Source organism: Pogoniulus pusillus, chromosome 30, assembly GCF_015220805.1.
Source record: "Pogoniulus pusillus isolate bPogPus1 chromosome 30, bPogPus1.pri, whole genome shotgun sequence".
Classification (NCBI taxonomy): domain Eukaryota; kingdom Metazoa; phylum Chordata; class Aves; order Piciformes; family Lybiidae; genus Pogoniulus; species Pogoniulus pusillus.
In genome coordinates, this window is record NC_087293.1 from 10,861,796 (window position 1) to 10,887,783 (window position 25,988).

At 51.3% G+C, this 25,988-nt stretch overlaps 3 protein-coding genes across 5 annotated transcripts in view; all 3 read right to left on the reverse strand.

Annotated features, from left to right (window-relative positions):
• Positions 1 to 15,583, reverse strand: TMEM116 (transmembrane protein 116). 2 transcript variants are annotated; one of them, XM_064168580.1, is made up of 11 exons: positions 15,334 to 15,583; positions 15,081 to 15,127; positions 14,891 to 14,954; positions 10,838 to 10,969; positions 5,409 to 5,513; positions 3,358 to 3,407; positions 2,576 to 2,659; positions 2,356 to 2,494; positions 1,316 to 1,460; positions 1,133 to 1,206; positions 1 to 577 (listed from the first exon to the last, which is right to left on the reverse strand). In XM_064168580.1, exons 1-11 carry the CDS (start codon positions 15,379 to 15,381, stop codon positions 377 to 379), a joined length of 1,089 nt encoding a protein of 362 aa, XP_064024650.1. In that variant the 5' UTR covers positions 15,382 to 15,583; the 3' UTR covers positions 1 to 376. The 2 variants fall into 2 exon arrangements, with proteins under 2 accessions (XP_064024650.1, XP_064024651.1); XM_064168581.1 differs by lacking the exons at positions 15,081 to 15,127; positions 15,334 to 15,583 and having other exon boundaries at positions 10,838 to 14,457; positions 14,891 to 14,959.
• Positions 15,584 to 16,313: 730 nt separating this feature from the next.
• On the reverse strand, positions 16,314 to 21,754 carry ERP29 (endoplasmic reticulum protein 29). The gene is made up of 3 exons (XM_064168474.1): positions 21,590 to 21,754; positions 19,673 to 19,811; positions 16,314 to 18,190 (listed from the first exon to the last, which is right to left on the reverse strand). The coding sequence occupies exons 1-3, from the start codon at positions 21,707 to 21,709 to the stop codon at positions 17,688 to 17,690; spliced, it is 762 nt and encodes a 253-aa protein (XP_064024544.1). The 5' UTR covers positions 21,710 to 21,754; the 3' UTR covers positions 16,314 to 17,687.
• Positions 21,755 to 24,739: 2,985 nt separating this feature from the next.
• NAA25 (N-alpha-acetyltransferase 25, NatB auxiliary subunit) overlaps positions 24,740 to 25,988 on the reverse strand; it is a 35,755-nt gene continuing 34,506 nt past the window's right edge. For both annotated transcript variants that reach the window (XM_064169000.1, XM_064168999.1), the window contains exon 24: positions 24,740 to 25,822. In XM_064169000.1, coding sequence (XP_064025070.1) covers positions 25,700 to 25,822 — 123 coding nt within the window. In that variant the 3' untranslated portion in view covers positions 24,740 to 25,699. The remainder of the gene's footprint in view (positions 25,823 to 25,988) is intronic.

The following is a 25,988-nucleotide window of genomic DNA, read 5'->3' on the forward strand; positions in this document are numbered from 1 at the left end:
TTGGAAAACAATCACCTTTGCTTTACTGCTAATCTGTAACAGCAAAGGCTTCCAGAAGTAGAACAGCCTTTGCCCACATGCTCCTCAGAGGAGCTGTGCCACATCTCCGAGCTGTTACACAGAGGTCTAGAGAGATTTCCTCGAGGAGAAAGTTCTGTGCTAAAGGTTTACCACGGTTAAAGGCTCCAGTTACAGTCCATCCCCACCTGGCAAATAAATAACTCTCCTCACTGAAGTGTCTCTCTCCCACAGACCTGCTCAGGCTCCTCCAGCACTGACGCTGGCAGGACAGGCTGTAGAAGACAGTCCCACGCTGGCTACAAGACGGTAAGCCCTTGTTAGGACTCTGCCTGCTCTCCATGGAGGGAGAGAGCCATCAGAGCAAGGTGGACGTGGAGGCCTCGGCACCGGGGGGGCTGGCAGGCAGTGTGCTGGCGTAGAACTTCTTCTGGGAGCGCAGCAGAGGAGTCTGCGTGTCCACGTCCCGGCACGCCTGGCGCTTCAGGGAGAGGAACAGCTGCTGCGTCCAGCCGTACACCATGCAGTTCAGAAGCCCCTGGGAAGCTGCTGTGAGGGCCTGGCAGAGACCAGAGAGGAGATCAGGGCTGTCCTGGCAGTTAGCACTGCCCTGTGCTCCACAGCGCTCTACCAAGCTGCCTAAACGTGGCTCCTCGAGCTGAGTCTCTCACTTCCATGGGTTTTACTGCCTTTCAGGCAGCTGTAGAGAGCAGTGAGCTCTGCCCTCATCCTCATCTTCTCCAGCCTAAACCACCCCAGTTCCCTCAGCTGCTCCTCGCCACCTCTGTTCTCTAGACCCTTCACCAGCTTTCTTGCCCATCTCTGGACCAGCTCCAGCACCTCAATGCCCTTCTTGTAGTGAGGTGCCCAAATCGGAACCCAGTTCTCAGGGCACAGCCTCTAGCCTTATGTCCTGCAGCTTCCACGATGCGGTGGTTTTGGTTTCTGAGACCTTTTCAACCTGTGAGAAACCTAAACCAACTAATGCAGCATGACCAAAAGCATCACTGAGGCTTGGGCTGATCATTATGACACACTTTGGCTGGCAGACTAGAAGCAGCCAAACACAAATACCCCTGCTCAAGCAGAGAAGGCTGCAGGAGAAGACATTTACCTGCAGAATCAGTAGAGCCATGTAGATTTTGCTGTTTGTTGAACCAGTCAGCTTCAGCATTCCCAGGAGGACAGCTGTGAACAGGGATGGAGGACAAGAGGATCTCACTTTAATCTCTGAGGCTGCCCCTCAGGCACTGTGTGCCAGGGGAATGTGGAGGGAGGAGCTCAGCTCTCTGCTAACCTGGGGCCCAGCAGCAGAAGGCAGCGACGGGGTAAAAAACCACTCGTTGTTCTACCATCTTAATCACAGCCCACTGCTGGTCCCCCAGGAACCCCGTGGAGGTCACAAACCTCTTGTATAAACCTCGGGCTTGACTGAGTATGACCTAAAAGAGAACAAGCATACATGGTTAAAGATGTCCCTGCCTGCTGCAAGGGCATTGGACTAGATGCCCTTTAAAGATCTCTTCCAACCCAAACCAGTCTGTGATTCTATGGCTGGTTGTGCACATGCTCTGATCTGGCTTGACAGATCCATTTTAACCCAGTAAACCTCTCCATGAAATCATTTGGGTTGGAAGAGACCTCTGAGATCATCCAGTCTCACCATTAACCCAGCACTGCCAGGTCACCACTAAACCATAGCCCTCAGCATCACATCTACATGGCTTTGAAACCCCTCCAAGGATGGGAACTCCACTGCTTCCCCAGTTCAGGTCTAGAGAACTCTTCTGGGGACAAAGTTGTTCCTAATATCCAACCTAAACCTCCCTCCTCAGTGTGCTCTCCGAGCAGAGCAGCTGCTTTGAACATGGCCTTTTCTGAACTGAAGACTGACTCGATTTGGGCTCTTGTTGAGCCATGCAGTGATCTTTGCTGAGCCTTTTCCACTTGCTAAACCCCTTTTTGGGATAGGCTGACAGAACACAGGACTCCAGGTGGATTTATATGGTGGCACAGTGATATTTTTCCCTCCCCTACAGCCCCTTCCACAAGAGAAGTGGCACCACACAAGTTCTTCTGACGTTGCCTGGCCTCTGCTACCACCCAAGCAAAGCTGTGAAGATGAAAAGGGGGAAACCATAGAATCATGGAATGAACCATAGAATAGTAGGGGTTGGAAGGGACCTCCAGAAATCAAGTCCAACCTCCCTGCCAAAGCAGATCAGATATGAAAGCATCCAGGTGTGTCTTGAAAGTGCCTAGAGATGGAGATTCCACAACTCATCTGACACCAACCCCTGGGTACCTCAGGTGGTGTGGAAGGATTCTGCTTCTTACCAGAATGGCTATGAAGCTGATCAGGAAGGAAATGAGGAAGACTCCAATGCCATAGAAATGCATCGCGTGGCAAATGGAGCCACTCAGGCTCTGGGGCTCGTTGGTGGCCTCAGCTATTTCCATGTGCATCAGGAGACAGCTGAAAGGAGAAAGGGGAGAGCCTGAGCTGCTGCCAGGACCCACCAGCAGTGAGGCTGTTTCAGAGACAGATGAAGCTTACCCATGCTTCTGGCTGAAGTTCTGGTAGCAATTACTGATGTTGCCCAGGCAGAACACAGGCACCGTAAGGAGGAAAGGGATCAGGCTACGAGGAGGAAGGACAACAGCAGAGTTGGGAGTTAGGGCACTGCACTGCTCCCATCCCCAGACAAACACTACTTTATTTGTCTTTTGTCACTATGAGAAGACTTAAACACAGGGATTCATTGTGGTCTGGAAGAGTGGTTTACCAGCTCTGCTAACTTCTGTGCTTTCAGCCATGCAGGAAATGGCACCTTCTGGAACTCCACAGGGTTAGTGTACTTAGAGAATCACAGAACTGGTTGAGTTGGAAAAGACCTCCAAGATCATCCAGTCCAGCCACCAACCCAACACCACCATGGCCATCAAACCATGTCCCAAAGTGCCATGGCCTTAAGCACCTCCAGGGATGGTGACACCACTTCCCTGGGCAGCCTTGCAGAGAAGAAATTATTCCTAATATCCAAGCTAAACCTCCTCTGGTGCAACTCAAGGCCATGATAATATATAAGTTGTAACTAACTTCACTGGAGAATCACACAGAATGGTTGGGGGCTGGCAGAGACCTCTGGAGAACAACTAAGTCCAAGCTCCAAGAAAGACAGCCAAAACCTCTTACTCTGAGTTCTTTAGGTCACTCTGCTGTTACTGGTGAGCTTTAGAGATGGTAGTGAACTTGCTTCCAAATAAGCAGGAAGCCAAGGGCAGCACACAAGAGTTCACCAAGGCCACATCATCCTGCCCAAGAGCACTGACTCTTACCTGGCTGAGATGGTGGCAATTCGGCCAACGCAGCTCGCATAGTCCACAACCTGCAAAGGCCAAAGAGCTTCATTAAACCATTGTTTGCTTCCAGCCACTGGCTCAGAGGAACCAGCTCCCAAGGAGCACTCCAGCAGCTGAGGGTTCTTCAGATGCCAATTAAGCCCCAGACCAAGCTCTGTGCCGAACCAACACCTCCAAGTTCAGTGTGTGCTGCTTTGCAACAAAACCAGCCGAAGCTTCCACCTTGTCCTTCAACACTGGAGGATCTGAGAAGGAAACTTGGGACTGCACATGGAGCAGACACTGGATGAGTATCCTGGTGTAACTTACTCATTGTTTGTACTGCTCATTCAATTTACCTGACCCAGTTCCTCAGAAACTTCGTGTTCTGGGGAGGAAGGAACGCAGGCTCTTTGGAGTGTCCTGGTCTTTGCTCACCAGGAAATGTACCTTGCCAGCTGGCATCCATGCACTGGCTATGACAATGCAACGTGGGCACAGCTGTGGTGGCAGGGGAGCTTGTGGAAGGACTTGTGTTTTGAGTGAGGGTGCAGCAAGAAGGAACCTGGTTCTGCCAACTGATTGAAACCCTACGGACAAGGGCAATTCAAATACAGACTGATCTGCTCAGCCTGCTTCTCCTGCACCAAACATGGGACACAAAGGTTCCGCACAGCAAATCCCTGGGGAAGAGAAAGGCTATAGATAGAATCATAGAATGGTTTGGGTTGGAAGTGACCTTAAAAATCACCCAGTTCCAAACTCCCTGTCATGGGCAGGGGCACCTCCTGCTAGACCAGGTTACTCAAGGCCCTATCTAACCTGACTTGGAGCCTCCAGAACGTCTCTGGGCAATTTGTTCCACTGCCTTACCCCTCTCATGGGGAGGAATTTCTTCCTAATGTCTAACTCAATCCAGCTACTTCCAATTAAAAGCCATCACCCCTCATCCTGTCACTCCATGCCTTGGTAAAGAGTCCCTCTCCAGCTCTCCTGTAGCCCACTTCAAATAGCTGAACCAAAGAAAGAAAGCTGAACAACTGCTTGCTGATCAATGCAGTAATGACACAGTCAGACCATGAACTGCCCAAAAGCAGATCCACTTCCACGTCTGCTGGCACAACACCCTTGCTGAGGTGGATTGCTCCACTGCAAACAGGAGCTGATGGAGCTGAGCAAGGAATCTGTCACCTTGCAGCAACACATCAGGAGCCACACGGCAGACCCAGCCGTGGTGGTGCCCCCTGTTTGCCAGCTGTGAGGAATGGAGCAACTGCGAGGAGCGAGGCTGGTCAGGTGGCTGTGGAGTGTTTGCTCAGCCTGCAGCGCAGAGAGTGCTTTCCCGAGGGCTCTGTCCTTGTCCTGCGGTTCCCAGCGGTCCCACCGGTTCCCCAGAGTGCTTGTGCAAAGGGCAGCGGTGAAGAAGTGAAGCCTGCCCTCAGTTCACAGAGCCAGCAGCTCCTTGACGCTGCCTCACTTCCGTCACACCTCTTATCTCAGGCTCTCACAGCACCCACTGATGCTCTCCAGCCTGGGTGACACCTGGGCAGGGCAGCAGTTGTCACCTCTCAGCTCCAGGCACCCTTTGCTTTCCTCTCCCCTATGCAGGCAGTGGCAGCAAAATCACTTACTCAGGTGGTGCAAACTGGTGTTCTTCTAACTGCAAAAGGACTTCACCAATACCCAGTCCTGAGCTTTCTCTGCCCTGCTCTGTATACTGCAACTGACCTTCGTCTGATTTGGTCTTCATCTTCCACTGAGACCCTCCAGCAGACCCAGCAGTAACTCTGCTGGCCTCAGTGGGCAAGATCACAGAATCACAGGGATTCAAAAAGACCTCCAAGATCATCAAGTCCATCAAGATACATCAGTTCTCCCAGTGGTGGGGCAGAAGAGCCTTCAGAGTCCTGGTGGTGAGATACATCATGGAGGCACCTCCCAAACCCCATCCCTACCCCACAGCTACACCTTGGCAGCACATAGCTGTTGTGCTGTGACACACACATTGGGTTGTGACAGTTGTCAACGTGCATGTCAGTCCCACTCACCTGGGAGGGCATCCTGAAAAGGTTCTGGTTGTATTTCACCTTTAGGTCCATGTAGAGGTGCCAGGTGTAGTTGACAGTGTACAGGAAAGAGGCCATGTAGAATATCTGAGGAACACAAACAGTATTTCAGGCTCACCATAGCAATTCTTGTAGCCCTTTTAGGTCATTGCAGGTCATCCACAGCAGGATGCTAAACGGTTGGAGGGCCTTAATGGTTGGACTTGATCCTAAAGGTCTCTTCCAACCCAAATGATTCTGATTCTGTAATGGACTGCCAAAGGTGAGAGTCCTGCACAGCCCTGCTGGGGCTGCAGTGGGACATCAACTGAGGAGATCCAGGCAGAGGAGAGGTTCATAGAATAAACCAGGTTGGAAGAGACCTCCAAGCTCATCCAGCCCAACCTAGCACCCAGCCCTAGACAAGCAACCAGACCATGGCACTAAGTGCCTCAGCCAGGCTTGGCTTCAACACCTCCAGGCATGGTGACTCCACCACCTCCCTGGGCAGCCCATTCCAATGCCAATCACTCTCTCTGCCAACCACTTCCTCCTAACATCCAGCCTAGACCTCCCCTGGCACCACTTGAGGCTGTGTCCCCTTGTTCTGTTACTGGTTTCCTGGGAGAAGAGCCCAACCCCACCTGGCTACAGCCTCCCTGTAGGTAGTTGTAGACAGCAATGAGCTCTGCCCTGAGCCTCCTCTTCTCCAGGCTAAACAACCCCAGCTTGGTGGGGTTCCCACCTCAGACCACACAAAGGCAGCCTCGCTTGGCCCCTAAGAAGAACTAATGCCAGCATGAGCTGTCTTTAAAGATACGAATCTTTCTGACTTGGCTTATATATGTCATTTTTTTGGCCCAGATCTCAGCAACTAAGAGTTCCAAGGCACTTGGATCCTCTCAGCATCCACTAGGAAACAGGGCATGGCTGCAGCACTAAGATTTGCTGCTCTCCTCGTGACCTGACTGCGCAGCGAGCTGACGGAAACGACAAACAATAGTATCTAAATAGCAGCTGAAGAGGAAAGTGGGGTCAGAGGACATCTGCTCACAGCCTGAGTTAACACCCCAAAAGCCCTTTTTTCCTCTCATAGGAAAACAAGAACAGCAAAAAAAATAGAGAAGATTGCTTCCCAGGGAATTTCTCAGCCCTCAATTCCAGCTGGAGGTGAGCCCAAGCAGGTAAAAAAATCCTGTTGTAAAAAAAAAAACCAAACGAACCTCAAATCTTTCTTGCTTTGCTTTCTGCTTGCTTCAGGAGGTCAGGAATAACCAGAGCTGCCTAATCACAACATATCTATGGGTGTGCTGGGTTTGTTGCAGGAAACCCAAGCTTCAAGGGCAAAGAGGAAGGGTTGGACAGGTGAATTTTTTTACTGTGGGTTTCCTATCCTTTGCCAAAGAGGCAAAAGGAGGTTTGCCACCCTGATATCATCTAAGTCCAGGGAAGTAGTCACTCAATAACCATGGTCTCCTTCACTGAGCTTGCAAATGCTCTTGGCTAGTTTGGAAGAGGCTGGGTCCAAGGGGCTGTGATGTTGCAGCAGGAACACTGCAGTGACTTTCCAGCTCATTAGACGAGGTTTAATGAGGGTTTGTTGCCCTTCAATTACTTCCAGAGAAGGTCATCAAAACAATCCACAAATATTCTGCTCTTGCACTTTAAAGTGCTTTAAAGAAGCTCATAAAATGTCAGAGCTGTCTTCTTTTTTTGTGGAAGAGGCAACCAAATGCCAGCAGAAAGTCGAGGGGGTTCTGTTTTCCTGAGCACCAGCTCTGGGACTGTGGACAGTCCTTCAGCACTCACCACGAGGAGATAAAGCAGGGGCTGGGAGACATGGGACTCCCTCATTATGACAGTTGTGTGGCTCCTCATTGTACTCACCAGCATGAGCAGAACCTGCCAGGATGTTATTAGGGCACTGGAAATGAGCTGGAAGAATGTGGGGGAATTGTGCAGTTATAACACAGTCTCTGTTCTGGAGCTGATTGTAACAAAGGGAGGAGAAGAGACTCAAGCCAAGGGACAGCAGAAAGGAGCAGTATTTACACTCAACATCAACCAAGAGTCTGGGGCTGAAAGAGGGGAAGTCCAAGCAAGCAAGCCAGCTCCTCCTTTACGACACAGTGTGGATGCTGCAGTCCCATCTCCTGCAACACCAACCCTTGGTGATAAAGCAGTGGTCAACAATCAGGTGTCCTGCTCCTCTGGCAACTCCTCCAGACAACCACACCACAAGGTCTGAAGCATGAGACTCCTCATGGGCTGCCATCTGCAAACACCACTGCTGAGCAGTCCTGAGCCTGTCCCCACCTTTGTTGCTTAGTGCAGTTTACATCTTCTAAGCATTTGGGTGCAAGGAGGCACCCTGCAATGCCACCCTTGTGAGAGCAGAACGGGGCCAGGGGACATTTACACTTTCCATTTGGTCACAGATCACTTGTGCTCTGGAGAAGCTGCTGGCTAAACCTGTTGCTGGCTCCAACTTACGCACAAGGTGTTCCCACCACGCAAGGGCACTGCTGGGGTAAGGAGGTGTCCCGCACCGTGTCACGTGTACCCTGCAGGCACAGTTGCTATGGCAAGCCCTCAGTTTGTTTTAATTTCTCCCAGAGCAAACAGAAGCAACAGCTCTTGCCAGACACAAGCTGGTCCTGCCACCCTGGCAGTCCTCCTGTCACTGGCTCCAGGTGGTCTGCTGGTGGCATGCAGTGGAGAGCCCAGTGACCCTGTGGCTGAAGTTGGGATGTGGCAGGCTCCCTGCTCACCCCATCACAGCACCCTGACTTCTATCCATGGGGGTAAGGCAAGCCCTGCCAGGACTCATCCAAAGTCAGCCCTTTCTGCCCGTGTTGCCTTTCCCAGTGTGGAAGTAAAACACCCACCTTGTCCCCTCTCTTTGCTGGTGGCCACAGGTTGGAAAAGCAGGGGCAGAGAAGAGCCAGAAATGCACGGGAGCAGAGTACTTCCAGTGCCTCTGCTGAGCAGCCATGGTGTATTGTTTCTATCCAGCTTGCTTCTCTTCTAGCAATGCAACCTGTCTTCTCCAGGCCATAAAAAGATCACAGCAGCCCTCAGGCAAAGCTGCAAGGGCATGAGCTCAGAAACATCCTCAGTCCCACATGCTCCTTACACCTTCTGGCTCTGAAAAGCCTCTCTCGAGCTCTTCTCATTTTCCCCTGAACCATCCCCTAAAAACCATCTCTGAAATGCTTCTGACTCACTCCCAAGTGGCCAAGATACCCACATGCCACTGCTCCCTCAGTGTGAACATACTGTGGCACTTCCACGGCAGCACAGAAGAACAGGAGATAAGCCAGGAGGGGAACAGCTGCTCTTGCCATCATGAGTATTATGGTTCAACCCACAAGAACAGATGTTGGAACAACCCTGGGATGCAGCAACCTGTGCCCAGACACACCACAGTGTGAAGAGAATCATAGAACCAGTCAGGGTTGGAAGGCACCACAAGGATCAGCCAGTTCCAACTCTCCTGCCATGGGCAGGGACATCCTACCCTAGATCAGGCTGCCCACAGCCTCAGCCAGCCTGGCCTCAAACACCTCCAGGGATGGAGTCTCCACCACCTCCCTGGGCAACCCATTCCAGGCTCTCATCACTCTCATGCTAAGAATTTCCTCCTCACATCCAGGCTGAACCTACTCATCTCCAGCTTTGCTCCATTCCCTCCAGTCCTGTCACTCCCTGTGAGCCTGAAAAGTCCCTCCCCAGCTCTTTTGTAGGCCCCCTTCATACCCTGGAAGGCCACAATGAGGAGTTCTGCACACGCAGCTGCTTCCCTGTCCTCCCGGGGGTCCAGCTTCAGCTGCTGCCTCTTAGCGAGGACATTTTCAGTTGCCGTCTGTGGGAGCCATCCTGCTCCCAGGGAGCTGCCCAAGCGCCCACAACACACACCAAGGCTCTGCCAGCCACCTGCTCTGCCCAGCCAGGTTTTTGGGGGGCTTTTAAAAGGGGAACTGTTCAGCCCAGAGATCACCGCTCGTGAGCCGCTGCCCTGGCCCAAGCCTGGCCACACCCTGCGGAGTTTCTCGGTTTGCAGAGCCCGGTGCTGCCATGGGAACTTGCTGAGACAAAAGCAGGCTCTGAGGAAAACGCTCACTTCCACCCCTCCGCTCCAATTGGGCTCCAGCGCACAGAGTCAGCTGGAAAGCAGCGGATCGCTGGGGCGCGAGGCTGAGCTTGCGCTGACAGCGCAGGTCCTGAGCATCCTCGGGATGGTTTGAGAGGGGATGGGGCCAGGCCAGCAGGAGCAGGGCTGCTGGAGTAACGCTGGATTCTGAGCTTGAGCAAATCACAGAATGTGTCCAGTCCTGCCCGGGAGGGAGGAAGCAGGAAGAGGAATAGAAAAGCTGCTGTGCAAGAGGCACTGACATCATCGTTGGCTCGGGTGCAAGAGGAAGCAGGGTAAGACCTCTCTAGCCACTGGACACAAGCAACCCAAATGTGGCAACCACAGGAATCTCATGCTCTCTTTGCCTTCCACATTGCCTCTCTCTACCCCAACCCAAGCATCGTTGTCACAGAATCAACCAGGTTGGAAGAGACCTCCAAGATCATCCAGCCCAACCTAGCACCCAGCCCTGGCCAATCAACCAGACCATGGCACCAATTGCCTCATCCAGTCTTTTTTTGGCCACCTTCAGGCACAGCGACTCCACCATCTCCCTGGGCAGCCCATTCCAATGCCAATCACTCTCTCTGCCAACAACTTCCTCCTAACAGCCAGCCTAGACCTCCCCTGGCACAACTTAAACTGTGTCCCCTTCTTCTCTTGCTGGGTGTCTGGCAGCAGAGCCCAACCCCACCTGGCTACAGCCTCCCTTCAGGGAGTTGCAGACAGCAATGAGCTCTGCCCTGAGCCTCCTCTGCTGCAGGCTGCACCCCCCCAGCTCCCTCAGCCTCTCCTCTCAGGGCTGTGCTCCAGGCCCCTCACAGCTTTGTCGCCCTCCTGTGGACACCTTCCAGTACTGCAACATCTCTCTGCAATTGAGGAGCCCAGAACTGGACACAGCACTCAAGGTGTGGCCTGAGCAGTGCTGAGCCTCCCTTGTCCTGCTGGCCACACTGCTTCTGAGCCAGCCCAGGATGCCATTGGCTCTGCTGCCCACCTGGGCACACTGCTGCCTCAGCTTCAGCTACTATCTACCAGCACCCTCAGGTCTCTTTCTTCCTGACTGCTCTCCAGCCACTCTGTCCCCAGCCTGTAGTGCTGCTTGGGGTTGCTGTGGCCAAAGTGTAGAACCCTGCACTTATCTCCATTCTACACACAAAGTGAAGAGATATAATAAGTCTCTGCCAAAGCCTGTCTAGAAACAGACCCCCCAAGGCTGTGCTCTTATCAACAGAGAGGCTAATTATGACCAAGGGTGCTCAGTGGCAGCATGAATGGTGACACCAAGGCTACTCACTTGTCCTGTTGCCTGCAGGTTGTAGCAGATAAGGTCCTGCTTGGAGGTTGGTGTGCTATAAAGAAGAGCCCCAGCAAGCCAGCACATGCCCACAAATAGGTCAGAGAGACTCAGGTAGAAAAGTGGACGAACCTGGGAAGAAGGGCACTTGGTTAGTAGGTCTGGATGGTGGTCACAACACTTCTGCAACCACCTACAGCAGCCCTTTCACCTTGCCATCTAATAGGTTTCCATCCTCCTAGCTCTTCTGCTAGAGCAGCTCTACTTGGGAACAAAGCCCATGCTGATTCTTGCTCTCAGGAGATGTTTTGATGCAGGAAGCTTGCTCTGCTCCCCCTTTCTGCTACTAGCAACACCCCAGGATCTAAAAGCAGCATCAGATTTCAGGAAAAATCATAGAATCAGTCAGGGTTGGAAGGCACCACAAGGATCAGCCAGTTCCAACCCCCCTGCCATGGGCAGGGACGCCTCACACTAGATCAGGCTGTCTAGAGCCTCATCCAGCCTGGCCATAAACACCTCCAGGGATGAGGTCTCCACCACCTCCCTGAGCAACCCATTCCAAGGTCTCACCACCTTCACGCTGAAGAACTTGTTCCCAGAAGGGAATCTAGAAGGACCAGAACGTTACCACTTGGCAGAGGGGGAGGGAGAAGCAATGTTATTGATTAAACAAACTGACAGAGAAATGCAGCTCTTGGTAAGCAGCAGCCCTTCCCCAGCTCTGCAGTAACTGCAGACAGACATTTCCCCCCCACGTTCCATGAGATTTCAGTTGGTGACTCAGGCTGAATCTATTTTGCACGCCAGATTGGTTTCCACCACCGGCGCTAGGAGTCCCCCCGCTGCACGCTGTGTCTTGCTGGAAGAGAGTCCCATCTCCTCTAATGGCAGTTTCCAGCCCGTTTCCAGCCTGCAGGCACTGGCCAAAAGGACTGTAAACCCTGTAGGAAAACATTTGTGCGAAATTCCAGCCAACGTTTTTGTTGTCAGTAGGGGAACAGACGCTCTGGAAAAGCAGCCTAATTATCTGCATTCTTAATTGGAGTCTTTGGTACCTCATTTTCAGCATCCTGGAGAGAAAATTATGGCTTTTTTTGGTTTTTGTTGTTGTCATTTTTCATTCCCTACAGGAAATTATAATGTTACACACAGCACTGAAACCTTTCAGGAGGTCTTGATTTTCATGTTTCTTTCCTCATAGAACTGAGCTTTTTTTGCCCCAGTACTGGCTTTTAAGTAAGGATTTGCCACTCATTGTGTTGTGTGATACTTGCCTTGTTGATGTGAGCAATGAGAATGAGCTTGGTAAGGTAGATCTGATGGAACCAGACCTGTCCTTATGGGACAGTCTGATGGACACTTGTTTGGTCTTGCTGGCCCCTTGCTGGAAGGGGCAGCAGGTCCTCTGCTTTCAGCAGGATTTCTCTCCTCAAACCTTCTTATCCTTCCAGTTCTGTATGTGGACCACCCAAACCAGCAACATGGTAAACCAGACTGCTCTTGCCAGCTAAATATCTGCAGCTGGTTTGCACTTTTTTTGTCTTTACAAACATGTTTCCTAACCCAGCTTTTCCTTGCCAATGCAGAACTGAAGCCCTGGCACGGCAGGCTGAGGACACTGCCCAGCTTGTAAGCCTGGCAGGTTAAAACCAAACAGCTCCAAAATAAGCAAAGCAGCAACTTTAGCAATCAAACAGGTGACCCCTTTCTCTGGCAGCAGGTGTCCTTGGGGCCAGGCACTGCTGTCTGGTTGAGGAGCTATTTTGGCACAAGCCTAAATAAAGGAAGAGGTGACAGAGTGCTAAGTGAGAGGCAGCACGGCCCTTGCTTGCAAAAGGGAAAAGAAAACCAACATATGGTATTTATAACATAGAGGAAGGGGATGTGAAGCCATAAGGATTCAGGGGAGCTGCCAAGCTGGAGCATACATGTTGGTGTGGCTCTGTCTGGCCACTGCCCAGGGACATCTGCCTGCCCTCAGCGTGTTGACATGCCAGAGGAAATCCTTTGTGCACTGCTTGCTGTTGTCTCTTCGGAGCGATTTAACTCAGCCTGAAGAGTTTTACTGACCCCGTGGAGATAGAAAACGAGCTTCAAGAATGCAAAATTTGATTTTCTAGGCTGGGGGCAGGAGGGGAAGTGTTTAATAAGACTGTTCTCCTCCCAGCCTCCAGAGCTGTTTATTTTTAAACATTTTGCTCTGGAGCCTCATGACTTGGGGAATAAGTTGTTTGTGGTCAGCTTTGATATGGATCTCTTCCAGCCCCTTTGTTTACAGATTTCCACTTAAGACCAGGACCATGGAGACAACAGCGATGGGGAAGTTACTGAAGCTTTTGCCACTTTTGAAATACCAGCAACAGATCTGCCCTGGCAGCAGGATGAGAGCCTGAAAGCCTGATGCAGACCAGTCCCTCCAGCTGGTATCTGTCTCTCCTATCCGGATTTGCAGAAATAATCTGAGCAGAGACATCTGGACTCCTTCGAGCAGGAAGGGTCCATCTGTGACCTGGAGCCATGAGTGGCTCTCAAGCAGCTAGAGTGCAGCTCCCATGCCACAGCCACATCATATGACTAATAGCGCGAGGGCTCCTGAGCGAGGCAGGCTTCTAGCCGTGGAAGGCTGCTGACTCACACTGGGACACCTGCCAAACCCAGGGGGACCCCAGCAAAGGACCAAGGAGCAAACCTGGTGCCAATGTGCCAGTAGGAGCCCTTGATGTTCACTTTGCACAGCACAGGCTCAAGCTAGGTTTTGCATCCCAGCGCTAAGGTGAAGTCTCAACCTTCATTCCTCCCTGGGTACACACAAAGGTCTTGGCAGATGATCCTTGGTGTGCTTGAAAGAGGGTGTCCAGGAGGGGCTGTCTGGGAGCAGGACTGCCCTGCATGCTTACTGTGCAGAACTGGACACGTTCCCCACCCACTCTGCTCCATCCAGCAGTGTGCCAGCCTTTAGCTTGACTGCACATCTTCCTTCTCTGGCATAGCACACTGCATTCTCTGGCAGTCCTGGGCTGCGGCTCAACCCCATGGTGTACAAAGACCATTGAAGATGAGAGAAGTACAAACACACCTTGGTTACCAAGTTGCCATGTCTGCTGTCCTGCTCTTAAGCAGTAACCTGTTCTCTGTATGGTCCACAGACTGAGCTGCCAGATGTCTTCAAATCTTGGTGAACCAACTCCAGCCCCACACAGACCAGCTCTATGCATTGCCACCACTAAATCCTGGACAGACAGATGGACAGCAAAAGCTTGGCAGGCTTAGGACGGAGGTCTATGGTTACTGTGCACATGGCAGCCACCAGCTCAGCACATCCAACCAAATCCAGATATGGACACAATCTGCAAGTGCAATGCCATTGGGATATGCCAGGCACCACATGCACGTCAGATCCTATGCGCATGTGTGGACAGTGCCACTCCAAGGGACGCTTGTGCCTGAGTCCCACCGCTTCAGCACCAGAAAGGGCTGTGTGTCCTGTGCATGGTCAGGATGAACATTCCAAATTCCCACTGTGGAGTCCAGCACAGCCACCTGCTTGCCAGCCTGGTCTCCTTTTCGCTGAGCCTTGCAGCACTGCTGAGTTGTAGCACTTTGAGTAGCACACCTGACTGAAAAAAAACTACTCAGAGATACCCAAAGACCAACCCATGTAAATATTTCTACAGGGACATCTCCAATTTGCACCTCAGCAGCTTTGGACGCAGCTCCAAAGTCCTCCAGGCACTTTGCCCCACAGAGGAGGACGTACTAACAAATTCCTGTTTGCAGGAATGGCTGGAGGACTTCCTTGGAGCAGCAGAAAGTATGGAGCTAAGGAACCTGCTTCTCCCTGCATGGGTACAGCTCAACGTGAGTCCTTTCAACTCCTCTCACAGGTGAAAAGCTAAATCCTCACCAAGCCCTTTGCCTCCCAGCTGTTAAAACAAGGTTTAATCGCATAGCACCGACACCTGCAGCTGCTCCTAGCCAGGCAGGTCTTCGCTCCGTCTGCAAGGTACCAACACCTCAACATGAGGAAGGAGAAGGAGGCTCAGACCTTACCTCGGGGGACCGCACAGTGTTTTGGAAGACAGCATAAGCAATGATCGAGCTGGAACCTACAATGCTGAGAAAACAAAGCAGAGGTTGGAACAGGAGCACATCTGGGAGGAAGGAATTGTTTTCCCCGGGGAAAATCGTGGTTGCAAGAGGAATTCTATCCCAGGGACGCGGGGTTAGCAGCGCCTTGTACCTGAGCATGGCCATGGTGAACTCGATCCACTGCAGAGCCGAATAGACCTGGGGAGGAAGGGCAGGTGGAGTCAGCGGGACACAGCCCCACGGACACGCCGGGGGCTCTGTAAGCACCCCAGGAGCGATGAGAGCCGGTCCCAGCCCGCTGATCCCGGGGCAGGAGGGTAGGGAATGCAGCAGACGGGGAGCGTACGGAGGGGACAGTCCCGGTGCCGGCATCGGGGGTCGCGGTGCCGACTGGGCTCGCTCACCTCCTGCCAGTCCCCGTCCAGACGGGCCGCCTCCGTCGGGAGGTCCATGGGAACCCGCTGCCGCCGCCACACCGCTCCCGGGGCTGCGGTGACCGTTCGCGCTCCGCCCTGGGGCCACCCCGCGCCCGCCTGGCCCGCCCCGGGGCCGGTCCCCGCTGTCCGGCGGCAGGGAGCGCCCGGTCAGAGAGAGGAGCTGACCCAAAACGAGCAACGCGGTTAGCATCTCGGGAAACCGCAAGCCGTGTCTCCGCCGCCGCCGCCGTGCATCTCCACCGGGACGCAGAACACAACTCAGAGGGGAGGGCTCACCGGGTGCTACACTCCCTCGGAGTGCATTCTCGGCCACCCCTCCAGGAGTCGACCCGAAGCGACCCTGCTTAGCTTCCCACACAGTAAGTTGGCAGAGGACTCCCTCTGGCCCCGCCCCTTCGTGACGCCCGGGGCGGGCGGGGGAGGGGCGCGGGCGGGGCGCTGCTTGAAGGAGCGCGCGGGCGGCAGCAGCACCTCCGCGGGGGCGTGCGCAGCACTGCGGCGGCTCCGCTGCGACCCCGGAGCTCAGGCCTTGAACTTCAATCTGAGCCTTGAGCCTGAGCTTGGAGTCCTGAGCTTCAGCCCTAAGCCTAATCCTTGACCCTGAGTTTGAGCCTTGAGGCCAAACCCTGACCCCGAGCTTGAGTCCTGAGATTAATCCTTGACCCTGAGCTTGAGCCCAAACCCTGAGCCTAAGTGTCTGGGCACACTCTCACCTCAAGAGCTACCCCCAGCAAGCATCTTCCCAAAGCCCTTGTAGAAACTGACCAGTGAAGCCTGCCCTGCTGCGAGGTCCTTTCCCCTCCTCTCCTCAGAGGCAAAGAGCATCAAGGGACACCCTCCCACCCCTTCGTGTCAAGCCCTTGTCACTGGCTGATCAGCCTCTGCCTTCCTCTGTAGTTGCAGAAAGCAGCAGCAGGTGCTCTAGAAAAGAGTTTTAGCAGCAGCTATTAATTGGAACCACTTTTTTAATTGTAGCATTACTAATACATTTTATATCTGCTCCTTGTACCCACCGCAGGATTCAAAAGGCAGCAAAGCTCCCGCAGAAATCCATTTTACTTAGCTTGAAGCACAGTCTTAAGATAAAACACTCAGGTGTTCCTCTTCTCAGCTATCACCCTGACTAGGCAGCATTTCCCAGCAGCCGTCTGAATTCCACACAGCACGAACAGCACAGGCAGGATCAAGTTTTGAGGGCTGACCTGACCCCTGGGTCAGGCAGCTCCATTAAAATTGTACAGACTGCACTTCCAAGGGCACAAATACTTCTGCTTCCTTTTTTCCGAGATCTCAAATATTTAAAACTACTAAATGCTGGCAAACCTTTAGTTTGACTTTGTTGATTGCTTCTGAAGATGCAGCTGGAGAAAATATTCTGTTTGTGTTAACCACGGCTTGAGACTTTCGGATGCCTTCATTGGTCTCACCCTCGCCTTACTCTGACCCTGGACAACGAAGCTGGGATGGAAAGGACAGACAAAACACGCAGGCACTGCATGTGCTCTTCAGCAGAAAGAAAACTGACCCCAGTATGCCCCTGGAGAACGTGGTCTTGCAGAAACTGGCGAGACTAAGAGTAATAGCACCTCAAAGAGACTCTGCCCTTGCACAGAGCTCAAATCGCTCGCTCTGTCAGGATACCAGAAGGACTTTACAACGTTTGCTGAGGTGGCTGTGCTGGCCAGAAGAGGAAGGGCAAGTTTTGACACGTGGAGGACCTGTCTTGACTGTGCCTGCGAGCATTTGGCTGATACCCAAGCAAAAGAGAGACAGGAGCCACGGAGGGCAGAAAAAGGAAACTCTGGGATCTGTCAACAGGTAAAGAGAACAAGACTCAGAGAAGGAGCCCTATTGGGAAAACAAAAGGTAAGAGGAGGATAAATCCCAAGGACACAAAGAACAGGGAGAGGTGGGGATATGAGGGACAATCAATCTGTGCCTTTCAGAATATGCAAGATGGAATGTGGGGCTGAATGTTGTTATTTGTTTGCCAGGGAACAGCTGTAAAAGCCACCAGGAATGTGCTTCGGGCCAATCTAGTGCTTTTCTTTTTGGTCTGCTTTAACACTGTTATTGAATAGCATTACACAAAAATGCCATCTTGCTTTGAGGTGGTTTTTCCCTCTTGCTTTAAGGTGATTTTCCCCAACATTTATAATACTCTGTTTTTAACGAATGTCTTCCTCTTGATCTTCTACACTGAGACTACCAGAAGGAAATCTGCTGCTCTCTTGAAGTTAGCGGGAAGTTTGCTTGCATAAGGAGAACTGATGAGGACTCTCTGACAGTGTTTCACAGCTTGTACAAAGTTCTCCAACATATTACAGCTCATCTTTTTCACTATTCTTCTTCAGGAAAGAAGCAAGGATATTGAGACTTTTCTGGAGCTCCTCCTTTTTCCCATCGCTCATTTTGTTCTTCTCGATCAGCTTTGTGATTCGGACGACTTCATTAGCAGCAAACTCTTCTCCCTGCTCCAGTATCTTGCTCATAATTTTCAAGTATTGCTCAGCTGACTTCTTCTCGGTCTCTCTTGCTTTGCCTAAGCTCTCTTGGCCCTTTTTCAGGAGGGACTGGCGCTCTGATTTCTCAGTGGTGCTCACAAACTTGCTGGCCAGCAGATCATACTCCTTCAGGCAGCCTGGCATCCCCAGATAGATGCCGTTACTCTTCAGCCAGCGCTGAATAGCCCCGGCCTTGATATGCCCACTGTAAGGTAAGGGATTGTCAAAGTCACCATCCTGAAACAAGTAAAAAATAGGGAATTTCTCCTTATCTAGCTTGTACTTTTCTCCCAGCTCAGTGTTCAGTTTATCACCGTAATCTGTTAGGAGAAAATGAAACACAAAAGACCACTGCATTAATCAAAAGGGAAAACAGACGAGGATGCTCTTCAACACAGACTGATAAACATTAGTCACCAGAGTTTCAGCAACAACCTCTTCTCCAGGCAACACCATCCACTGTGACAAAACCATCTCAGAAAATCACTTCTGGAAGACAAACCATCATTACATTTTCCAAAGGGAAACCCAGGATTGTCATGATGCTTTGCTGATTGTGGAAGCCATTGTCAGGGCCTCTACATACAAACCTCATTCTCCTTATGGGAAATGAATGGCCTTCCTTTCCTCTTGCTTTTCTCTATCCATTGACTTTACAGTTAAATGGATTTGTTCCCTGGTCTCTGTGCAGGTGTACACTCATGTTTCAGCTCTGACAGCACAGGATGTTTTCTCATCTTACATGAATTTCATTTACTCCTCATGACAGAAAACTTACAGAGACTTCAATGCAGCTACTTAGCTACATCCACCTGCGCTCAGAGAGGTCAGTGTGGGTGAAACTTTCCACTCGGGCAATTCCTGTGCGATTAAATTCTTACTTCTACCTACAAAGAGCAAGTGAGGTGCCAGTGACCACATTATAGAGTCACAGAATGGTTTAGGTTGAAAGGGACCTCAAAGCTCATCCAGTTCCAATCCCCTGCCATAGGCAGAGACACCTCCCACTACAACAGGTCGCTCAAGGTCTCAACCAACCTGGACTTGAACACCTCCCTGGGCAACTTGTACCAGTGTCTCGCCATCCTCACTGGAAAGAACCTTTACCCAACATCTAGTTTGACTCTCTCCTCTGTCAGTTTAAACCAATTACCCCTTGTCCTGTTATTACAAGACCTTGTAAATAGTCTCTCTCCAGCCTTCCTATAGCCCCCTTCAGATATGGAAAGACCACTCTAAGGTCTCCTCAAAGCTTTCTCTCCTCCAGACTCAAGAGTCCCAACTCTTTTAGCCTGTCCTCATAGCAGAGGTGCTCCAGCCCTCTGATCATCTTCGTGACCCTCTTCTGGACTCACTCCAACAGTTCCATGTCCCCCTTGTGTTGGGGGCTCCAGACCTGCACACAGTACTCCAGAGTACTTTTCTCTTAAGGTCAGCTGTAAGAATATCAGAGCACACCATCCATAGCACAATGACTACTCTCCTCACAGCAGTAAAAGCAGGCAGGGGTTGCTACAAGAAATGAATAACATTACACAGGCTTTGTGTAATGTTACACAAGAAGAGTTTTGAGTGAGGAGAGTGGGATCCAGTTCAGCAGCGTGGGCTGCCCTGCCTCATTAACCAGCCCGGAGGAGATAAGCAGCACTCCCACGCTCTCAGCGGGAGCCACGGCAGCTGGTGCTTGGCCCATCTCATCCTTCACCATCAGCACTGCCTCAGAGGCTGTGTTCATCAGAAATCACAGTGAATATCTCCCCCTCAGCACCCCACACTGCACCCATCTGCCCAGAGCTCCTCACCTGATATCCCCACCTCAGCCACCAGAAGGTCCTCACTGGAGCCTGAGCTCTCTGCCAGCTTTTTAAACTCGTCTTGCTTCTCACCATAGGGATACTGAGTATCGAACTTCACCAGGACAAACTTATGCTTTGGGATTACCTAAAACAAGGAGGAAAAAGACAAAACGTTAGCATTTTGAGTTTGAGCAATCTACAAGTCACTTGAGGTTGCTTCAGCTTGTCCTTCTCTTCCCTTGCAAGAAGTAGATGTGGAGGGAGAATGGAAATGTTCTAATTACGGCCTTTCAGGAATGACTCACTGCAGTGTGGGGGAAAGACTGAGCTTCGGGTGGATGTATTCCTACACCAAGATAAAGATGGTGTGTGGCAGGTCCGGGGGATCAGATAATGCCTTTAATTATACATGATTTGCTTTTTGCAAATCTGATTAGTATCGTGGAAGAAAGTCAGTGGTGAAAGTACTTCTAAGTAGGACATTGAGAGAGGCCACATCTAATGTCATTCTGAAGTGTCCCAGCATGAGAGCTGCAGCTCTGAGGCATGGGGTAGGGGTGGAGCTGCTGCAATGGGTCAGGAAATGTAAATTTCATCTTTTAATTGACTCCTCTTCGTTTGTGCTGTTGCTTTTGCATTTTGTTCTGCTTGGATGCTGCCCTTTCAAATGGAGTCTGCGACTCAGGTTGGGAATTTGTTCTCCCTGCAGGAGAAGACCTTGCAAAATCTTCTCTTCTAATGAACAAGCTCAGATTGCAACACAGGTCCCCACCTACAAGTGGGGACTGCTCCAGTGCTGCTGTACTAGCTGCTTGCAGCAGCTAAGGGCAGCCTTGAGCCCAGGGCCTGATGATTACTTCATTACTGTCCTAGTGAGCATGACAGGAGCTACAGCTTTGCTGGTCTTTTGAGTCCCTCTTTCAGCATTCTGTCAATTACTTCAAAGTTCTCTTGCTGCAGGAGGAGCCAGAAACTCCCAAAGGATGCAGAGTGCAGTAAACACCACAAATGGTTTGTCACAGCAGAAAAAACAATCTGGGACACACACACACAAAACTGGCATGTGGTGAGAACTATTTGCTTACGCCTGAGCAGTCTGTTTGGGCAGATACTTTTCAGCCAGCTCAGCTGAGGGCTGTCTCTTCACACAGTGACAGTACAGGCGTTAATCCTGCCGCACCATTCCCTCTCTCCATCTGCCCCACGCCGGGCTCCAACACCTGCCACTGTGCTGGGTGCTGCTGAAATCAGCAGCTTGAGGCTGACACCCTCAGTTCAGAGCGATTTAGCGGAGAAAAACACAGCACTGCCAGATCTTGGTCTGGCAGAAGCCTGTTGCTTTCTCTTGCATGACCAAAAAAGAACCGGAATTGGCCCAACTCGCGCTCACGGCCACGACTCGCTCCCCTGCACGGTCCTGCTCTCTGTTACGGAAGGAAGGAGACCAGAGAGGCTCCTCTGATCCCTGGCCGGGGCCACGGCGAGCCGTGCCGGCGCTGGGCAGAGGCACCACGGCTGCGGCCAGGCCGAGCCGAGCCCTCCGCGCCCCGGGCCGCAGCGCTGCCCTGGCAGCCCCGCTGCCCCGTCTCCACTTGGGCCGCGCTGATTGGCTGCCCGCCGCAGATACCGCTCCCCCATTGGCTGCGACGCCACGGACCCGCCGCCTCGGCCGCTCCGCCAGCGCCGAGCGCTCCCCGGCGCCGGCAGCGGGGGTTGGAAGTGGGGGGGTGGCAGAGGGGCGCCTCCGAGCCCTACACCCGTGCCGCAGCTTCGCTTCGTCCCCCCGGCCCGTCGTGGCAGCTCGCCTGTTGCTGTGGCTTTAGTGGCGGTGCACATGGTCGCCGCGCTCCCCGAACGGCCATCCATCCCCCGCCACCCCGAGCGCTCTGTCAGACCGGGCAGCGCCCGCCGGGCGGGCCGTACCTTGTAGAAGGTGATGGTGTCAAGGGGTACAGAGCCCTTGGTGTGCAGCGCGGTGCTACCGGGCAGCACCAGACTGAGCAGGCAGAGGACCAGGGATCCAGCGGCGAGCGCCGCAGCCATGGCGGAGCGCGGAGGGAGCGGGGCTGCCGCGGCCACGTGACCGAGCCCAGCGCCGCCGGGGGCCGCCCCGCCCCGGGGAGTGCGGCCGAGCCGCGGGGGGCGGGGTGGAGCCGCGGCGGAGGCGCAGGGCCGAGCAGGGCGGTGGGAGCGGAGAACCGAGCTAGGGTGGTCCAGCTTTGGCCCGGGCTCAGGGGAGGAAAGGGCAAGGGCGGCTGGGGCAGTTCCAGCTCTCCGACAGAAAAAACCACAGCAGGGCAGCGATAAGGGAAAGGGCAGGACGCAGAGTCTGGCCCTGCAGCACAGGTGGCTGCGCTACGGCCACGCAGAAGTGCAGGAGAGGAGAGGAGCAGAGCGACTGCTGTGTGAGACATTTACATACAACAGCAGGCCAGGCGGGGTGGCTGCTGCTACAGCTTTGCCAAAGCCCTCTCCAACTGCGGTTTTGTACTTCTAAAAGACATCTCAGGCAGTGCTAGCTCTTCAGCCAGGATGAAGTCCAAGCAAGCAATAAAGCCTGAGCAGGAGCTTGACAGATGATCACGTCAAGCAACAGACGCATCTAAGCTCCTTCTTCCATCACAGATGATTCTGAAGGCAGCCCTGAAGCAGGTATAAAGCGATGAGCAATTCCCCCTCCCTCCCTCCCTCCCTTTCCCTCCTCCCTTCCTTGCAGGGAACTTGCTTTTCTGCTTGCCCCACACCAGGATAATCTGGTTTCAAAGCTAGAGAGCGTGGGTGAGCACCTCCAAGTCGCTTCCAGCCCAACCAGACCTAAAAATGAAAGAGGCAGCAAGACTGATTTGTAACGAAACTGACTTTTATATAAATTATAAACCCATCCAGTTTAAAGCAGATCAATTGCAGTGGTGTCACTTTAGTCCGTAGAAGGCTGAGGCATACACATCTCCTACAGTCATAAATTAACAACGAAGAGAAAAAAAAGTTCAGGTAAGGCTGCAGATACAAACAAAACAAACCAAACCAAACCCCTCTAAGATTTACTAGCGGCTAAAATAAAGTCATGATTATCAATGATTGCAAAATATAAATGCAACTTCTGAACAGTTTAAGAAGTACAAAAAAACAATGGGCGACACAAACAGGCGTCGTACATCTTCTCCTGTGTGTGTAGACAAAGAAGGGCAAGAGACTTCTGACCTTTCTCTACATCAGACACCGATCTGAAGCAGTGTTGAGGAGAGCTGTGAAAGGATCGCGGCTCGTGATCCCAGTAGTATAAAAGCAGTGTTTCTTTTTCAGTCTGTAAACAGTAGTCGTGGTAGCTTCTTCTAGGTATGGTTTTCAATTCACCACCAAAAGAGAAATGAACCCAAAACTAACAAAAAAACAAATCCCAAGAGTGGAAAACAAAAAAAAAAAAAGGAGAGCAGCAGCAATGGGTTACAGCTTGGATTTCTTATTGGGTCCCTGTGGGACATATTCTGGAGGGGAAATGCTCTTTCCTAAGAAATATAGAATATATTTACCTGTACACAGTTTATAGGGGGAGAGAAATTCTCCCTCTCCTTCAAGCAAGCCCCCTAGCAGTCAGTACATGGTCAGTTGCATACACCGTTTCCTCCTACAGCCAGTCTGCAGTTTGTGAAGAGATGGCATCTGGTTTTATGAACCACTGAGTGATCAAAAAATCGCCTTTGTTTGACAAATTCACTGCTGGCCAGTGGCTGGAGCTGGAAAGGGGACAGCAAGTGACAGTGAGCAGCAGTCAGTACTCCCCCTGTGCTGGCACAGGGGTGCTTTGAGCGACACCGTGCCAAACGGTGGGATGGGAAGTGAGCAAGCCATGGTTCCATCTCTTCTCAGGCTTTGCTTCAGCTGCCACGTGTCCCCCCCAGCACTTTCAGTTCTGCTTTGTTAGGGAGCTGACGCAGAAAACTCTTTTTTTAACAGCAAGTTCTGCTTTCAGGCACATGGGAGGACTTTAAAAGCTTGGTTATTTTAACCTTACACTTAACTTACATCATTGCTTATTGATATGACAGGTCGTGTTCAACCTGTTGTAGCAGCAGTGGAAGGAAACTCCAGCACAAGTCAGCCCCCGGAGTGTCCCCTCTGCATTAGGGTGCTTTCAATGCTGGTGTTTGCACGAATTCCTCTCTAGTCTCTGCCACCAGGGAGGCGCGAACAGGAACACCAGCAGCAGCGCTCATGAGCAAGGACAGCGCCAATTTGTGGCTCAGTGCTTCTCCAGGAATTGCATCGCCTCAACACGGGACTGTTTTCACTTACCCTACACATTCCAAAGCAACTTCAGTCATCACTCCGGCTTTAACTCAAGGAGCACGTCCTTCTATCAAAAAAAGGTATTTCTGTACAACACAAAAGAGTTCACTTGTGGGTTGTTTGGCTTTTCTTTCTTTCCTCTCCAGGAAGAGCATTACTACGAAACAGACTTTAACATATTTTGGTATTTGTTCAGCCCAGAGCACTTACCAGACACTGCAGTTAAATCCTCAGGCCATCCATTACAATTCACACAACCTGCAGACATTCTTCTGTCCCTTTCAGGATGGGGCAAAGCAAAACTAAATCCAGCAAGAGCAGCTATGTGAGGATTGTTCTGTTGGGGGTTTTTGTTTTGGTTTTATCTTTTTTTTTTTTAATACAAGGGGTTTATTTAAAAAAAATACTCTCAACATTCTATCATTACTAACAAAACACTCTCAGAAGAGATGACAACAAAGGGAGGATTATCAGCTCCCCTAAAACTTTAAACTTAGACTTCAGCTACTAGCTGCTTGAAATAAGAAGAGGAATCTGCCAAGCCTGACCTGGCCCTTGTACTGCAGGTACACTTAATTTTTTCTTACCAATTTTTGACTGCATTACTCCTTCCAGGTGAATAAAAACAACCCAGCAGAAGTGCAGTCAGTGGAGCAAATGATACGAGTGCACTAACAGAACACTGTGTGAGCACTCAACCAAAGAGCAACCGCACAATGCAAGCATACAGCTACAGTAATGATTCTCAGCCTCATACCACAGCAGGAGCAAGTTACCTCTGCCAACTTAAAACCAAAAGCCAATAAGATTTAATTTCTATTAAAATATTTAAGTCTTAAAGTTTCAGTATTCTAAATACACTTTTAAAAAGTCCTGGTGATTGCTGTTTTTACACTGAGCCAACGTGAAATCAGACCACAGCGTCAGACTGCACTGCAGCTGCTATATACAAGGTCTCTGGTTTGGGGGGGGGGTGTTTTGCTGAAACACCAAATGCCATCTCTCTCTCTCTCTAGAGCTGAACAGCCAAGTTTGCTCCTCATCAGGTTTGCAGTTCTCTCCAGAACATGAAAACAACCTGTGTGTACACCGACTCCACCTCTTCCCTCCAGTCCTCTACTCAGAGGAGCCTCCTCACCACTTGTCAGGGCTTCCTCCCACGCTGCAGTGGAGCTGGAAGGCTGTAGGCAGAGAGTGCTCCTCCAGCGTAGCCTCACCTCTCCCTGCTGGGCCAACAGCTGGTTTTTTTCAGTAGGACCAAGTGGCTTGAGGACAAAAGAGGCAGCTCCCGAGCAGGCTCATTTCACTGAGTGCGGGCATCTACGATTTCTGCATTTCTAAGGCAAAGACCATACAAAAATTATAAACACTGTATGGTGATGAAAATACAACTCCTTTGAGATAAATGCTTTACACTGGATTTCTATTGCTGCTTCTAAAGACCATCTCCAGTTGTTGCTAGAGATCAAAAGGGAAGAAAGTTCGCTTTCTCCTGTTGCAATATACTTATGAACATGTATAAAAAGTGGTCAAACCCTGATCAGGGTCCCTGCTTCTCCTTTATGTACAATAATTTAAATCAGCTCAATACATCTGTAATACCTACAAAAATTGGTTTATGATTTTTTTTTAAAGTCCTTCATGCATTATGAGGAAGTTCTGGATTAAAGTGATGGTATATTGGATGTTGCTTCTGTCTGGGACTCTGGTGTCACTCCCCTGTGGAGTCTGTCAAGGATGCATTTCTCAAATCTTGAGTTTTTTAATGGTGTCGAGTCTCTTTTTCAGCAGCTCTCCAATTTCCTGAACTGAGTGATGGTAACTGCTCTGGACCTTCCCTTGCACAGTCTTTGTAAACTTTTTTTCTTCCTGAGAAAGGCAAAAAGAGAGAAATCAGTCAGGCCACAGGATCTGTTTAAATCCTTCTGCTAAACTTCCCTCACTGCCTCAAACGCCGATAAGAAATTCATGAAGACCACGGTTTAACTTTACAAAGGCAATCTCAGCAGCACAGTTCAGCAGCAACAAATCTGCT